The sequence below is a fragment of the Heptranchias perlo genome, chromosome 12 (genome assembly GCF_035084215.1).
Source record: "Heptranchias perlo isolate sHepPer1 chromosome 12, sHepPer1.hap1, whole genome shotgun sequence".
NCBI classification, from domain to species: domain Eukaryota; kingdom Metazoa; phylum Chordata; class Chondrichthyes; order Hexanchiformes; family Hexanchidae; genus Heptranchias; species Heptranchias perlo.
Genome location: NC_090336.1, coordinates 12,753,595 through 12,769,766, shown reverse-complemented (window position 1 = coordinate 12,769,766; position 16,172 = coordinate 12,753,595). Strand labels below are relative to the sequence as shown.

The 16,172-nt window shown below is 49.0% G+C and overlaps 1 protein-coding gene across 2 annotated transcripts in view; it reads left to right on the top strand.

Moving 5' to 3' along the window:
• Positions 1–16,172, top strand: part of LOC137327832 (proline-rich protein 5-like) — a 136,333-nt gene that overhangs the window by 83,054 nt on the left and 37,107 nt on the right. For both annotated transcript variants that reach the window (XM_067993668.1, XM_067993669.1), the window contains exon 7: positions 615–755. In XM_067993668.1, the coding sequence (XP_067849769.1) occupies positions 615–755 (141 nt within the window). The remainder of the gene's footprint in view (positions 1–614; positions 756–16,172) is intronic.

The window sequence follows — 16,172 nt, the reverse complement described above, 5'->3', positions numbered from 1 at the left end:
CTGCCTTTACCTAGAGCTGGCCACGTCCACCATATCGGGCCACCTGCTGGTGCGTGCAGCCAGCACTACCCGCGCCGACGAGTGGCTGCACGCAGAAATCGTGGAGATGATCCGGCAGCACGAATAACTCATGCTGCCTGCATCTCAACGACCGGGCGCGGCTTAATCACGCACCGCGACCCCCGCGCCTGGATTCAGAGGTTATCGAATTTAACCCCCGTGTTGTCTTCTGTTTAAAGACCTGTTGTATAACAGTGAGGGAGGGGGCAAGGCAGAGATACAGAGGAAGGAGTTCAGGGGCAGGATGAAAGTATCTGAAGGTCCTACCACTCTGTGCCCAGCGCATTAATGTGTCAACAAACTGCACCCCTTGAATAATCCATTTCATTTCAGTATACGAGACTCAGAATTGCTATTATTGTGCAGGTGCTTATCCAATTCCTCTCTCTGCTGTTATAAGAGGCGTTAACTTGTTTATTTTAAAGTGTTAACCATTCGTACGATGGCATTGCTCAGAGTAATTTCCGAGCCAATTGAGTTATAACTTTGCGTAACAAAGAACGTCCTTGTGAAAAGTCGCAGCGAGTAACTTTGATGCTTGGTCCTTTTATTAGGGGCAAGAGCTAACCGTTCGCCAGATGGCTTTGCTTGGATTCCGGGATCTGGTTCTGTTGAAGGTAAATCTGGAGCAGGTGCTGCACCAACCTCACACCAATGTGCCTCCATCCATCACACAGATGTTACTAGTGCTTCAGGTAAGATATTGATGTGGACAGGCCTGGCTTAGGCAGGCTAAAGCATACAGCTCCCTTTAAGACCATAACCTGAACCAATTCGGAGACAGCACCTAGCAATGCTTCAGGTCACTGGCGGGAAAGTGGAGTTGAGGTCGAAGACTAGCCATCATCTTACTGACTGGAGGAGCAGGCTCGAGGGGCCGAATGGCCCACTCCTGCTCCTATTTCTTATGTTCTTAGGTCTTCAGGTTTTTGAGCCGAGATACTGCAGGTTACTCAGGTGTGCTCTATGGATCTGAAACAGCTGGCTGTAAATCTGGCTCTATCTCCCTTGGCCATGCCAGTTTCCCGTGTTGCTTTTTCTCCTCTCCTTGCTGGGCTACAGTTTCACAAGCACTAGACACACTCCACTACCTTACCCAAGTGGACATGGGTGGGCTATTCTACCCTGGGAGATCAAACCTGATCCTGTCCTCGTGCGATGTCCGTACACGCACAAGGGTAACTTGTCACTTTTACCACTGGACAGAAAGCGGGTGGAAGCTGATCAGCCGCCCGTTTTATACCGTGTCCGATTTTGGCTCCTGTGGAAGTCAGTGGAAAGGGGTATCGGGCAGTGTGTAAATCGGGCAGTGTGTAAATTGGGCAGTGTGTAAACCAGGGTGTGTGTAAATTGGGCAGTGTGTAAACCGGGGTGTGTGTAAATTGGGCAGTGTGTAAATCGGGGGGTGTAAATCGGGCAGTGTGTAAACCGGAGTGTGTGTAAATTGGGCAGTGTGTAAATCGGGGGGGTGTGTAAATTGGGCAGTGTGTAAATCGAGGGTGTGTGTAAATTGGGCAGTGTGTAAACCGGGGTGTGCGTAAATCGGGCAGTGTGTAAACCGGGGGGTGTAAATCGGGCAGTGTGTAAATCAGGGAGTGTAAATCGGGCAGTGTGTAAATCGGGCAGTGTGTAAATCAGGGAGTGTGTAAATCAGGCAGTGTGTAAATCAGGGAGTGTAAATCGGGCAGTGTGTATGTAGATCGGGGGTATAAATCGGGCAGTGTGTAAATCAGGGGGGTGTAAGTCAGGCAGTGTGTAAATCAGGCAGTGTGTAAATCGGGGGGGTGTAAATTGGGCAGTGTGTAAATCGGGGGTGTAAATTGGGCAGTGTGTAAATCGGGGGTGTGTGTAAATTGGGCAGTGTGTAAATCGGGGGTGTAAATTGGGCAGTGTGTAAACCGGGGTGTGTGTAAATTGGGCAGTGTGTAAACCGGGGTGTGTGTAAATCGGGCAGTGTGTAAACCGGGGGGTGTAAATCGGGCAGTGTGTAAATCGGGCAGTGTGTAAATCAGGGAGTGTAAATCGGGCAGTGTGTAAATCAGGGGGTGTAAATCAGGCAGTGTGTAAATCAGGGGGGTGTGAGTCAGGCAGTGTGTAAGTCAGGCAGTGTGTAAATCGGGCAGTGTGTAAATAGGGCAGTGTAAATCAGGCGGCCAATCGACTACCGCCCGTTTTCCGCCTGACGGTAAAAGTGACAACTCACCCCACAGAGTTCCAGCAGAGGTCACTGAACAGCAACCAGAAGTGACAACTGTTAGCCGTTTCTCTCCCTCTAATCCGTTCCTCACCGGATAAACTGACTGGGAGTAATTCCGAGCGAGATGAGAACCACCAGACTTCACAAATTGAGTGAGTAGGTTCAGTTACATGACAAGAGCTCTGCCGGGGCAGGGGCAGGGGCAGGGGTGGGGGGTGGGGAGATGGAGGGGAGGGGCTTCACTGCCGCAGGGCCATTGATCAGAGCATGTAGTTACTCAGAGCACAGCCCGTGCATTTTACCATCAATACAACTTTTCATGCGAGTAATCATCTGGTAATCGAGTTGCTGTGGCAGCAAAGAGTTTGCCAGACCAGCAAATGGAAATTAACCTGCCTCTGTCTGTGCCGTTAATCCTCTGGATTTATTCCAGCCTGAAATTTTGGGGTAGAAATTGATCTCAGGCGATAGGGAACCTGTCGTCCGCTTTACACTCCAACCGATTTTCTTTACCATTGACTACCGAAATGTTCAGTCAATCACTCGTCTCAGTCCTGTTCTGAGAAGCTACATTCAGCCGGTGTGTACTGAGCAATGGTAGGGTAGATTCTAACAGACACTGGCCCCAGGCTTCAAGGTTCAGTTGCGTGTTCTCCCACGACTGAACTGGCCTTGAATGAAATGTGGAGCATACCCATGGAGAGACTGGATCCAGCACCCTGGCATTACAAACGCAGGATTTCACCCACAGGGAAAGACAAATCATAGTGGGAAGGGGCTCATCATCTCCTGCCACATTTTCAAAGTAGGAGTCTCACCATCAAGACACCTTTATAGTAAGAGTTCATCATCAGGTCCCTTTTAAAGCAGGCTGCTTTGAGGTAGGAGTTTCATCATCAGGGCCCCCTGATAAATAAGCTTCTCTGCTTCAGGCCCCTCTTTATAGTAGGGGTCTCACTATCAGGACCCTTTATAGTAGGGGTCTCACTATCAGGGACCCTTTATAGTAGGGGTCTCACTATCAGGACCCTCTATAGTAGGGGTCTCACTATCAGGGACACTTTATAGTAGGGGTCTCACTATCAGGACCCTTTATAGTAGGGGTCTCACTATCAGGGACCCTTTACAGTAGGGGTCTCACTATCAGGAACCTTTATAGTAGGGGTCTCACTATCAGGACCCTTTATAGTAGGGGTCTCACTATCAGGGACCCTTTATAGTAGGGGTCTCACTATCAGGACCCTTTATAGTAGGGGTCTCACGATCAGAACCCTTTATAGTAGGGGTCTCACTATCAGGACCCTTTATAGTAGGGGGTCTCACTATCAGGACCCTTTATAGTAGGGGTCTCACTATCAGGGACCCTTTATAGTAGGGGGTCTCACTATCAGGACCCTTTATAGTAGGGGTCTCACTATCAGGGACACTTTATAGTAGGGGGTCTCACTATCAGGACCCTTTACAGTAGGGGTCTCACTATCAGGACCCTTTACAGTAGGGGTCTCACTATCAGGGACCCTTTATAGTAGGGGGTCTCACTATCAGGGACCCTTTATAGTAGGGGTCTCACTATCAGGGACACTTTATAGTAGGGGGTCTCACTATCAGGACCCTTTATTGTAGGGGTCTCACTATCAGGGACACTTTATAGTAGGGGGTCTCACTATCAGGACACTTTATAGTAGGGGGTCTCACTATCAGGGACCCTTTATAGTAGGGGTCTCACTATCACGACCCTTTATAGTAGGGGTCTCACTATCAGGGACCGTTTATTGTAGGGGTCTCACTATCAGGGACACTTTATAGTAGGGGGTCTCACTATCAGGGACCCTTTATAGTAGGGGTCTCACTATCAGGACCCTTTATAGTAGGGGTCTCACTATCAGGGACCCTTTATTGTAGGGGTCTCACTATCAGGGACACTTTATAGTAGGGGGTCTCACTATCAGGACACTTTATAGTAGGGGGTCTCACTATCAGGACCCTTTACAGTAGGGGTCTCACTATCAGGGACCCTTTATAGTAGGGGTCTCACTATCAGGACCCTTTATAGTAGGGGTCTCACTATCAGGACCCTTTATAGTAGGGGTCTCACTATCAGGGACCCTTTATAGTAGGGGTCTCACTATCAGGACCCTTTATTGTAGGGGTCTCACTATCAGGACCTTTATAGTAGGGGTCTCACTATCAGGACCCTTTATAGTAGGGGTCTCACTATCAGGACCCTTTATAGTAGGGGTCTCACTATCAGGGACCCTTTATAGTAGGGGTCTCACTATCAGGATCCTTTATAGTAGGGGTCTCACTATTAGGACCCTTTATAGTAGGGGTCTCACTATCAGGGACCCTTTATAGTAGGGGTCTCACTATCAGGACCCTTTATAGTAGGGGTCTCACTATCAGGGACCCTTTATAGTAGGGGTCTCACTATCAGGGACCCTTTATAGTAGGGGTCTCACTATCAGGACCCTTTATAGTAGGGGTCTCACTATCAGGGACCCTTTATAGTAGGGGTCTCACTATCAGGACCCTTTATAGTAGGGGTCTCACTAACAGGACCCTTTATAGTAGGGGTCTCACTATCAGGACCCTTTATAGTAGGGGTCTCACTAACAGGACCCTTTATAGTAGGGGTCTCACTATCAGGGACCCTTTATAGTAGGGGTCTCACTATCAGGACCCTTTACAGTAGGGGTCTCACTATCAGGGACCCTTTATAGTAGGGGGTCTCACTATCAGGGACCCTTTATAGTAGGGGTCTCACTATCAGGGACACTTTATAGTAGGGGGTCTCACTATCAGGACCCTTTATTGTAGGGGTCTCACTATCAGGGACACTTTATAGTAGGGGGTCTCACTATCAGGACCCTTCATAGTAGGGGTCTCACTATCAGGACCCTTTATAGTAGGGGTCTCACTATCAGGGACCCTTTATAGTAGGGGTCTCACTATCAGGACCCTTTATAGTAGGGGTCTCACTATCAGGGACCCTTTATAGTAGGGGTCTCACTATCAGGACCCTTTATTGTAGGGGTCTCACTATCAGGACCTTTATAGTAGGGGTCTCACTATCAGGACCCTTTATAGTAGGGGTCTCACTATCAGGACCCTTTATAGTAGTGGTCTCACTATCAGGGACCCTTTATAGTAGGGGTCTCACTAGCAGGGACACTTTATAGTAGGGGTCTCACTATCAGGACCCTTTATAGTAGGGGTCTCACTATCAGGGACCCTTTATAGTAGGGGTCTCACTATCAGGACCCTTTATAGTAGGGGTCTCACTATCAGGACCCTTTATAGTAGGGGTCTCACTATCAGGACCCTTTATAGTAGGGGTCTCACTATCAGGGACCCTTTATAGTAGGGGTCTCACTATCAGGACCCTTTATTGTAGGGGTCTCACTATCAGGACCTTTATAGTAGGGGTCTCACTATCAGGACCCTTTATAGTAGGGGTCTCACTATCAGGACCCTTTATAGTAGGGGTCTCACTATCAGGGACCCTTTATAGTAGGGGTCTCACTATCAGGACCCTTTATAGTAGGGGTCTCACTATCAGGACCCTTTATAGTAGGGGTCTCACTATCAGGGACCCTTTATAGTAGGGGTCTCACTATCAGGACCCTTTATAGTAGGGGTCTCACTATCAGGGACCCTTTATAGTAGGGGTCTCACTATCAGGGACCCTTTATAGTAGGGGGCTCACTATCAGGACCCTTTATAGTTGGGGTCTCACTATCAGGGACCCTTTATAGTAGGGGTCTCACTATCAGGACCCTTTATAGTAGGGGTCTCACTAACAGGACCCTTTATAGTAGGGGTCTCACTATCAGGACCCTTTATAGTAGGGGTCTCACTAACAGGACCCTTTATAGTAGGGGTCTCACTATCAGGGACCCTTTATAGTAGGGGTCTCACTATCAGGACCCTTTACAGTAGGGGTCTCACTATCAGGGACCCTTTATAGTAGGGGGTCTCACTATCAGGGACCCTTTATAGTAGGGGTCTCACTATCAGGGACACTTTATAGTAGGGGGTCTCACTATCAGGACCCTTTATTGTAGGGGTCTCACTATCAGGATCTTTATAGTAGTGGTCTCACTATCAGGACCCTTTATAGTAGGGGTCTCACTATCAGGACCCTTTATAGTAGGGGTCTCACTATCAGGGACCCTTTATAGTAGGGGTCTCACTATCAGGACCCTTTATTGTAGGTGTCTCACTATCAGGACCCTTTATAGTAGGGGTCTCACTATCAGGACCCTTTACAGTAGGGGGTCTCACTATCAGGACCCTTTATAGTAGGGGTCTCACTATCAGGACCCTTTATAGTAGGGGTCTCACTATCAGGACCCTTTATAGTCGGGGTCTCACTATCAGGGACCCTTTACAGTAGGGGTCTCACTATCAGGACCCTTTATAGTAGGGGTCTCACTATCAGGGACCCTTTATAGTAGGGGTCTCACTATCAGGACCCTTTATAGTCGGGGTCTCACTATCAGGGACCCTTTACAGTAGGGGTCTCACTATCAGGACCCTTTATAGTAGGGGTCTCACTATCAGGGACCCTTTATAGTAGGGGTCTCACTAGCAGGGACACTTTATAGTAGGGGTCTCACTATCAGGACCCTTTATAGTCGGGGTCTCACTATCAGGGACACTTTACAGTAGGGGTCTCAATATCAGGACCCTTTATAGTCGGGGTCTCACTATCAGGGATACTTTATAGTCGGGGTCTCACTATCAGGGATCCTTTACAGTAGGGGTCTCACTATCAGGGATCCTTTATAGTAGGGGTCTCACTATCAGGACCCTTTATAGTAGGGGTCTCACTATCAGGGATCCTTTATCGTAGGGGTCTCACTATCAGGACCCTTTATAGTAGGGTGTCTCACTATCAGGGACCCTTTATAGTAGGGGTCTCACTATCAGGACCCTTTATAGTAGGGGTCTCACTATCAGGGATCCTTTATAGTAGGGGGTCTCACTATCAGGGACCCTTTATAGTAGGGGTCTCACTATCAGGACCCTTTATAGTAGGGGGTCTCAATATCAGGACCCTTTATAGTAGGGGTCTCACTATCAGGACCCTTTATAGTAGGGGTCTCACTATCAGGGATCCTTTATAGTAGGGGTCTCACTATCAGGACCCTTTATAGTCGGGGTCTCACTATCAGGGACACTTTATAGTCGGGGTCTCACTATCAGGACCCTTTATAGTAGGGGGTCTCACTATCAGGGACCCTTTATAGTAGGGGTCTCACTATCAGGACCCTTTATAGTAGGGGGTCTCAATATCAGGACCCTTTATAGTAGGGGTCTCACTATCAGGACCCTTTATAGTAGGGGTCTCACTATCAGGGACACTTTATAGTAGGGGGTCTCACTATCAGGACCCTTTATTGTAGGGGTCTCACTATCAGGGACACTTTATAGTAGGGGGTCTCACTATCAGGACACTTTATAGTAGGGGGTCTCACTATCAGGGACCCTTTATAGTAGGGGTCTCACTATCAGGACCCTTTATAGTAGGGGTCTCACTATCAGGGACCCTTTATTGTAGGGGTCTCACTATCAGGGACACTTTATAGTAGGGGGTCTCACTATCAGGGACCCTTTATAGTAGGGGTCTCACTATCAGGACCCTTTATAGTAGGGGTCTCACTATCAGGGACCCTTTATTGTAGGGGTCTCACTATCAGGGACACTTTATAGTAGGGGGTCTCACTATCAGGACACTTTATAGTAGGGGGTCTCACTATCAGGACCCTTTACAGTAGGGGTCTCACTATCAGGGACCCTTTATAGTAGGGGTCTCACTATCAGGACCCTTTATAGTAGGGGTCTCACTATCAGGACCCTTTATAGTAGGGGTCTCACTATCAGGGACCCTTTATAGTAGGGGTCTCACTATCAGGACCCTTTATTGTAGGGGTCTCACTATCAGGACCTTTATAGTAGGGGTCTCACTATCAGGACCCTTTATAGTAGGGGTCTCACTATCAGGACCCTTTATAGTAGGGGTCTCACTATCAGGGACCCTTTATAGTAGGGGTCTCACTATCAGGATCCTTTATAGTAGGGGTCTCACTATTAGGACCCTTTATAGTAGGGGTCTCACTATCAGGGACCCTTTATAGTAGGGGTCTCACTATCAGGACCCTTTATAGTAGGGGTCTCACTATCAGGGACCCTTTATAGTAGGGGTCTCACTATCAGGGACCCTTTATAGTAGGGGTCTCACTATCAGGACCCTTTATAGTAGGGGTCTCACTATCAGGGACCCTTTATAGTAGGGGTCTCACTATCAGGACCCTTTATAGTAGGGGTCTCACTAACAGGACCCTTTATAGTAGGGGTCTCACTATCAGGACCCTTTATAGTAGGGGTCTCACTAACAGGACCCTTTATAGTAGGGGTCTCACTATCAGGGACCCTTTATAGTAGGGGTCTCACTATCAGGACCCTTTACAGTAGGGGTCTCACTATCAGGGACCCTTTATAGTAGGGGGTCTCACTATCAGGGACCCTTTATAGTAGGGGTCTCACTATCAGGGACACTTTATAGTAGGGGGTCTCACTATCAGGACCCTTTATTGTAGGGGTCTCACTATCAGGGACACTTTATAGTAGGGGGTCTCACTATCAGGACCCTTCATAGTAGGGGTCTCACTATCAGGACCCTTTATAGTAGGGGTCTCACTATCAGGGACCCTTTATAGTAGGGGTCTCACTATCAGGACCCTTTATAGTAGGGGTCTCACTATCAGGGACCCTTTATAGTAGGGGTCTCACTATCAGGACCCTTTATTGTAGGGGTCTCACTATCAGGACCTTTATAGTAGGGGTCTCACTATCAGGACCCTTTATAGTAGGGGTCTCACTATCAGGACCCTTTATAGTAGTGGTCTCACTATCAGGGACCCTTTATAGTAGGGGTCTCACTAGCAGGGACACTTTATAGTAGGGGTCTCACTATCAGGACCCTTTATAGTAGGGGTCTCACTATCAGGGACCCTTTATAGTAGGGGTCTCACTATCAGGACCCTTTATAGTAGGGGTCTCACTATCAGGACCCTTTATAGTAGGGGTCTCACTATCAGGACCCTTTATAGTAGGGGTCTCACTATCAGGGACCCTTTATAGTAGGGGTCTCACTATCAGGACCCTTTATTGTAGGGGTCTCACTATCAGGACCTTTATAGTAGGGGTCTCACTATCAGGACCCTTTATAGTAGGGGTCTCACTATCAGGACCCTTTATAGTAGGGGTCTCACTATCAGGGACCCTTTATAGTAGGGGTCTCACTATCAGGACCCTTTATAGTAGGGGTCTCACTATCAGGACCCTTTATAGTAGGGGTCTCACTATCAGGGACCCTTTATAGTAGGGGTCTCACTATCAGGACCCTTTATAGTAGGGGTCTCACTATCAGGGACCCTTTATAGTAGGGGTCTCACTATCAGGGACCCTTTATAGTAGGGGGCTCACTATCAGGACCCTTTATAGTTGGGGTCTCACTATCAGGGACCCTTTATAGTAGGGGTCTCACTATCAGGACCCTTTATAGTAGGGGTCTCACTAACAGGACCCTTTATAGTAGGGGTCTCACTATCAGGACCCTTTATAGTAGGGGTCTCACTAACAGGACCCTTTATAGTAGGGGTCTCACTATCAGGGACCCTTTATAGTAGGGGTCTCACTATCAGGACCCTTTACAGTAGGGGTCTCACTATCAGGGACCCTTTATAGTAGGGGGTCTCACTATCAGGGACCCTTTATAGTAGGGGTCTCACTATCAGGGACACTTTATAGTAGGGGGTCTCACTATCAGGACCCTTTATTGTAGGGGTCTCACTATCAGGATCTTTATAGTAGTGGTCTCACTATCAGGACCCTTTATAGTAGGGGTCTCACTATCAGGACCCTTTATAGTAGGGGTCTCACTATCAGGGACCCTTTATAGTAGGGGTCTCACTATCAGGACCCTTTATTGTAGGTGTCTCACTATCAGGACCCTTTATAGTAGGGGTCTCACTATCAGGACCCTTTACAGTAGGGGGTCTCACTATCAGGACCCTTTATAGTTGGGGTCTCACTATCAGGACCCTTTATAGTAGGGGTCTCACTATCAGGACCCTTTATAGTCGGGGTCTCACTATCAGGGACCCTTTACAGTAGGGGTCTCACTATCAGGACCCTTTATAGTAGGGGTCTCACTATCAGGGACCCTTTATAGTAGGGGTCTCACTATCAGGACCCTTTATAGTCGGGGTCTCACTATCAGGGACCCTTTACAGTAGGGGTCTCACTATCAGGACCCTTTATAGTAGGGGTCTCACTATCAGGGACCCTTTATAGTAGGGGTCTCACTAGCAGGGACACTTTATAGTAGGGGTCTCACTATCAGGACCCTTTATAGTCGGGGTCTCACTATCAGGGACACTTTACAGTAGGGGTCTCAATATCAGGACCCTTTATAGTCGGGGTCTCACTATCAGGGATACTTTATAGTCGGGGTCTCACTATCAGGGATCCTTTACAGTAGGGGTCTCACTATCAGGGATCCTTTATAGTAGGGGTCTCACTATCAGGACCCTTTATAGTAGGGGTCTCACTATCAGGGATCCTTTATCGTAGGGGTCTCACTATCAGGACCCTTTATAGTAGGGTGTCTCACTATCAGGGACCCTTTATAGTAGGGGTCTCACTATCAGGACCCTTTATAGTAGGGGTCTCACTATCAGGGATCCTTTATAGTAGGGGGTCTCACTATCAGGGACCCTTTATAGTAGGGGTCTCACTATCAGGACCCTTTATAGTAGGGGGTCTCAATATCAGGACCCTTTATAGTAGGGGTCTCACTATCAGGACCCTTTATAGTAGGGGTCTCACTATCAGGGATCCTTTATAGTAGGGGTCTCACTATCAGGACCCTTTATAGTCGGGGTCTCACTATCAGGGACACTTTATAGTCGGGGTCTCACTATCAGGACCCTTTATAGTAGGGGGTCTCACTATCAGGGACCCTTTATAGTAGGGGTCTCACTATCAGGACCCTTTATAGTAGGGGGTCTCAATATCAGGACCCTTTATAGTAGGGGTCTCACTATCAGGACCCTTTATAGTAGGGGTCTCACTATCAGGACCCTTTATAGTAGGGGGTCTCACTATCAGGACCCTTTACAGTAGGGGTCTCACTATCAGGACCCTTTATAGTAGGGGTCTCACTATCAGGAACCCTTTATAGTAGGGGTCTCACTATCAGGACCCTTTATAGTAGGGGTCTCAGTATCAGGACCCTTTACAGTAGGGGTCTCACTATCAGGGATCCTTTATAGTAGGGGTCTCACTATCAGGGACACTTTATAGTAGGGGTCTCACTATCAGGACCCTTTACAGTAGGGGTCTCACTATCAGGGATCCTTTATAGTAGGGGTCTCACTATCAGGGACACTTTATAGTAGGGGTCTCACTATCAGGACCCTTTATAGTAGGGGTCTCACTATCAGGGACCCTTTACAGTAGGGGTCTCACTATCAGGACCCTTTATAGTAGGGGTCTCACTATCAGGACCCTTTATAGTCGGGGTCTCACTATCAGGACCCTTTATAGTAGGGGTCTCACTATCAGGGACACTTTATAGTAGGGGTCTCACTATCAGGACCCTTTATAGTAGGGGTCTCACTATCAGGACCCTTTATAGTAGGGGTCTCACTATCAGGACCCTTTATAGTAGGGGTCTCACTATCAGGGACATTTTATAGTAGGGGTCTCACTATCAGGGACCCTTTATAGTAGGGGTCTCACTATCAGGACCCTTTATAGTAGGGGTCTCACTATCAGGACCCTTTATAGTAGGGGTCTCACTATCAGGACCCTTTATAGTAGGGGTCTCACTATCAGGGACACTTTATAGTAGGGGTCTCACTATCAGGGACCCTTTATAGTAGGGGTCTCACTATCAGGACCCTTTATAGTAGGGGTCTCACTATCAGGACCCTTTATAGTAGGGGTCTCACTATCAGGACCCTTTATAGTAGGGGTCTCACTATCAGGACCCTTTATAGTACGGGTCTCACTATCAGGACCCTTTACAGTAGGGGTCTCACTATCAGGGACACTTTATAGTTGGGGTCTTGCTATCAGGGACCCTTTATTGTAGGGGTCTCACTATCAGGACCTTTATAGTAGGGGTCTCACTATCAGGGACCCTTTATAGTAGGAGGTCTCACTATCAGGACCTTTATAGTAGGGGTCTCACTATCAGGGACACTTTATAGTTGGGGTCTTGCTATCAGGGACACTTTATAGTTGGGGTCTGGCTATCAGGGACCCTTTATAGTGGGGGTCTCACTATCAGGGACACTTTATAGTCGGGTCTCACTATCAGGGACACTTTATAGTCGGGGCCTCACTATCAGGGACCCTTTATAGTAGGGGCCTCACTATCAGGGACCCTTTATAGTAGGGGTCTCACTATCAGGACCCTTTATAGTCGGGGGTCTCACTATCAGGACCCCTTTTTAAAATGAAGTCTCGCTAAAACCCCTTGCTCTGAGCTTTAACGTTGAAGCCTCAACATCAATTTAAGTGCAAATGACATTATCACAGGAACTGACCGAGTTTGAGTCTGACAGTTTGAGGGAGTAATATTAACATCAGCAGAAATATCACTAACCAGGCTGCTTTCATGAGCCTGACATTTCAGCTGTGCCTGTTAACTCATCTCCCGCAGACTGTCGGGCTCAGTAACCCTCCTGTGACGTCACGAGAACTTGCTGTTTGAACAGAAATAAACAGAGGGCAAGCAAACAACAAAAATAAGGCTGTAACTTTTTTTTAAGGAAATACTCCCTTCTGGTGAGAATCACTCCTCTAAACTGTGCTTTCTGATGAATCAAAAGATACCGCATCAGTCTGAAAACCTGACAAGCATCAGGAAGTGCTGAGTGACCGAGTGAGGTTTTTGTAAATGGTGATACACAGACAGTACAGAGGAAATGGGAATGAGCCAAAGGGCTCGGGCTAAGACCAAGACAGTCCTCCAGCAGGAAGTAACTGTAACGAGAACTGACCCTGGTGGTTGGTGAAGACGCAGAGAGGAACCGAGGGCCGCGCTGGGCTTGCCAAGGGTTTTATTTTTAATTTCTTCTGAGGATGTGGACGATGCTGACAAGGCCTGCATTTATTGCCCATTTCTAGTTGCCCTGGCAACTGAGTGGAGTAAGAGTCAGCCATGTAGCGTTGGGACTGGAGTCACGTGTAGTCCAGACTGGGGAGGGGTGACAGGCTCTCTTCCCAGAGGATATTGGTAAACCAGTTGGGTTTCCTGGTTATTTTGTTTCTGGCGCCAGCCCTCAAATTGGTAGAATCATTGAATTCGACTTCACAGGTTGCCATGGCGAGATTGAACTCGCGACCTCTGGGCTGCTAGCCCAGGACCACGACACCACCGTACCCAAGCCCAGGGCCTTCCTCGTCGTGCAGCAATCCTGTGTTTTCAGGTCGTTGCCTGAGAGCCTCTGTAATGTTTTGCAAATAGACCAGGGTGGGGCAATTATCGGAGAGGGCCATAGGGTGGGGCAGTTATCGGAGAGGGCCCCAGGGTGGGGCAATTATCGGAGAGGGCCACAGGGTGGGGCAGTTATCGGAGAGGGCCCCAGAGTGGGGCAATTATCGGAGAGGGCCCCAGGGTGGGGCAATTATCGGAGAGGGCCACAGGGTGGGGCAGTTATCGGAGAGGGCCCCAGAGTGGGGCAGTTATCGGAGAGGGCCCCAGGGTGGGGCAATTATCGGAGAGGGCCCCAGGGTGGGGCAATTATCGGAGAGGGTGGCCTCTCAGAAAAGGAAACGCATCGATAGCTTTTTGAAAGATTAGCAACATATGAAATTTATTTACTGCCCAGCTGACACGGTGCCTGTGTCTATTCCCAGCTGACACGGTGCCTCTGTCTATTCCCAGCTGACACGGTGCCTCTCTCTAATCCCAGCTGACACGGTGCCTGTGTCTATTCCCAGCTGACATGGTGCCTCTGTCTATTCCCAGCTGACATGGTGCCTCTCTCTATTCCCAGCTGACATGGTGCCGCTCTCTATTCCCAGCTGACATGGTGCCTCTGTCTATTCCCAGCTGACATGGTGCCTCTCTCTATTCCCAGCTGACATGGTGCCGCTCTCTATTCCCAGCTGACATGGTGCCTCTCTCTATTCCCAGCTGAAATGGTGCCTCTCTCTATTCCCAGCTGACATGGTGCCTCTCTCTATTCCCAGTTGACATGGTGCCTCTCTCTATTCCCAGCTGACACGGTGCCTCTGTCTATTCCCAGCTGACATGGTGCCTCTCTCTATTCCCAGCTGACACGGTGCCTCTCTCTATTCCCAGCTGACACGGTGCCTCTCTCTATTCCCAGCTGACATGGTGCCTCTCTCTATTCCCAGCTGACATGGTGCCTCTCTCTATTCCCAGTTGACATGGTGCCTCTCTCTATTCCCAGGTGACAGGGTGCCTCTCTCTATTCCCAGCTGACACAGTGCCTCTCTCTATTCCCAGCTGACACGGTGCCTCTCTCTATTCCCAGCTGACACGGTGCCTCTCTCTATTCCCAGCTGACATGGTGCCTCTCTCTATTCCCAGTTGACATGGTGCCTCTCTCTATTCCCAGCTGACATGGTGCCTCTGTCTATTCCCAGCTGACATGGTGCCTCTCTTTATTCCCAGCTGACATGCTGCCTCTGTCTATTCCCAGCTGAAATAGTGCCTCTGTCTATTCCCAGCTGACATGGTGCCTCTCTCTATTCCCAGCTGACATGGTGCCTCTCTCTATTCCCAGCTGACACGGTGCCTCTGTCTATTCCCAGCTGACATGGTGCCTCTGTCAATTCCCAGCTGACACGGTGCCTCTCTCTATTCCCAGCTGACACGGTGCCTCTCTCTATTCCCAGCTGACATGGTGCCTCTCTCTATTCCCAGCTGACACGGTGCCTCTCTCTATTCCCAGCTGACATGGTGCCTCTGTCTATTCCCAGCTGACACGGTGCCTCTCTCTATTCCCAGCTGACTTGGTGCCTCTCTCTATTCCCAGCTGTCATGTTGCCTCTCTCTATTCCCAGCTGACACGGTGCCTCTGTCTGTTCCCAGCTGACAAGGTGCCTCTGTCTATACCCAGCTGACATGGTGCCTCTGTCTATTCCCAGCTGACACGGTGCCTCTCTCTATTCCCAGCTGACTTGGTGCCTCTCTCTATTCCCAGCTGACATGTTGCCTCTCTCTATTCCCAGCTGACACGGTGCCTCTGTCTGTTCCCAGCTGACAAGGTGCCTCTGTCTATACCCAGCTGACATGGTGCCTCTCTCTATTCCCAGCTGACATGGTGCCTCTCTCTATTCCCAGCTGACACGGTGCCTCTCTCTAATCCCAGCTGACTTGGTGCCTCTCTCTATTCCCAGCTGACATGCTGCCTCTGTCTATTCCCAGCTGAAATAGTGCCTCTGTCTATTCCCAGCTGACATGGTGCCTCTCTCTATTCCCAGCTGACATGGTGCCTCTCTCTATTCCCAGCTGACACGGTGCCTCTGTCTATTCCCAGCTGACATGGTGCCTCTGTCAATTCCCAGCTGACACGGTGCCTCTCTCTATTCCCAGCTGACACGGTGCATCTCTCTATTCCCAGCTGACATGGTGCCTCTCTCTATTCCCAGCTGACACGGTGCCTCTCTCTATTCCCAGCTGACATGGTGCCTCTGTCTATTCCCAGCTGACACGGTGCCTCTCTCTATTCCCAGCTGACTTGGTGCCTCTCTCTATTCCCAGCTGTCATGTTGCCTCTCTCTATTCCCAGCTGACACGGTGCCTCTGTCTGTTCCCAGCTGACAAGGTGCCTCTGTCTATACCCAGCTGACATGGTGCCTCTGT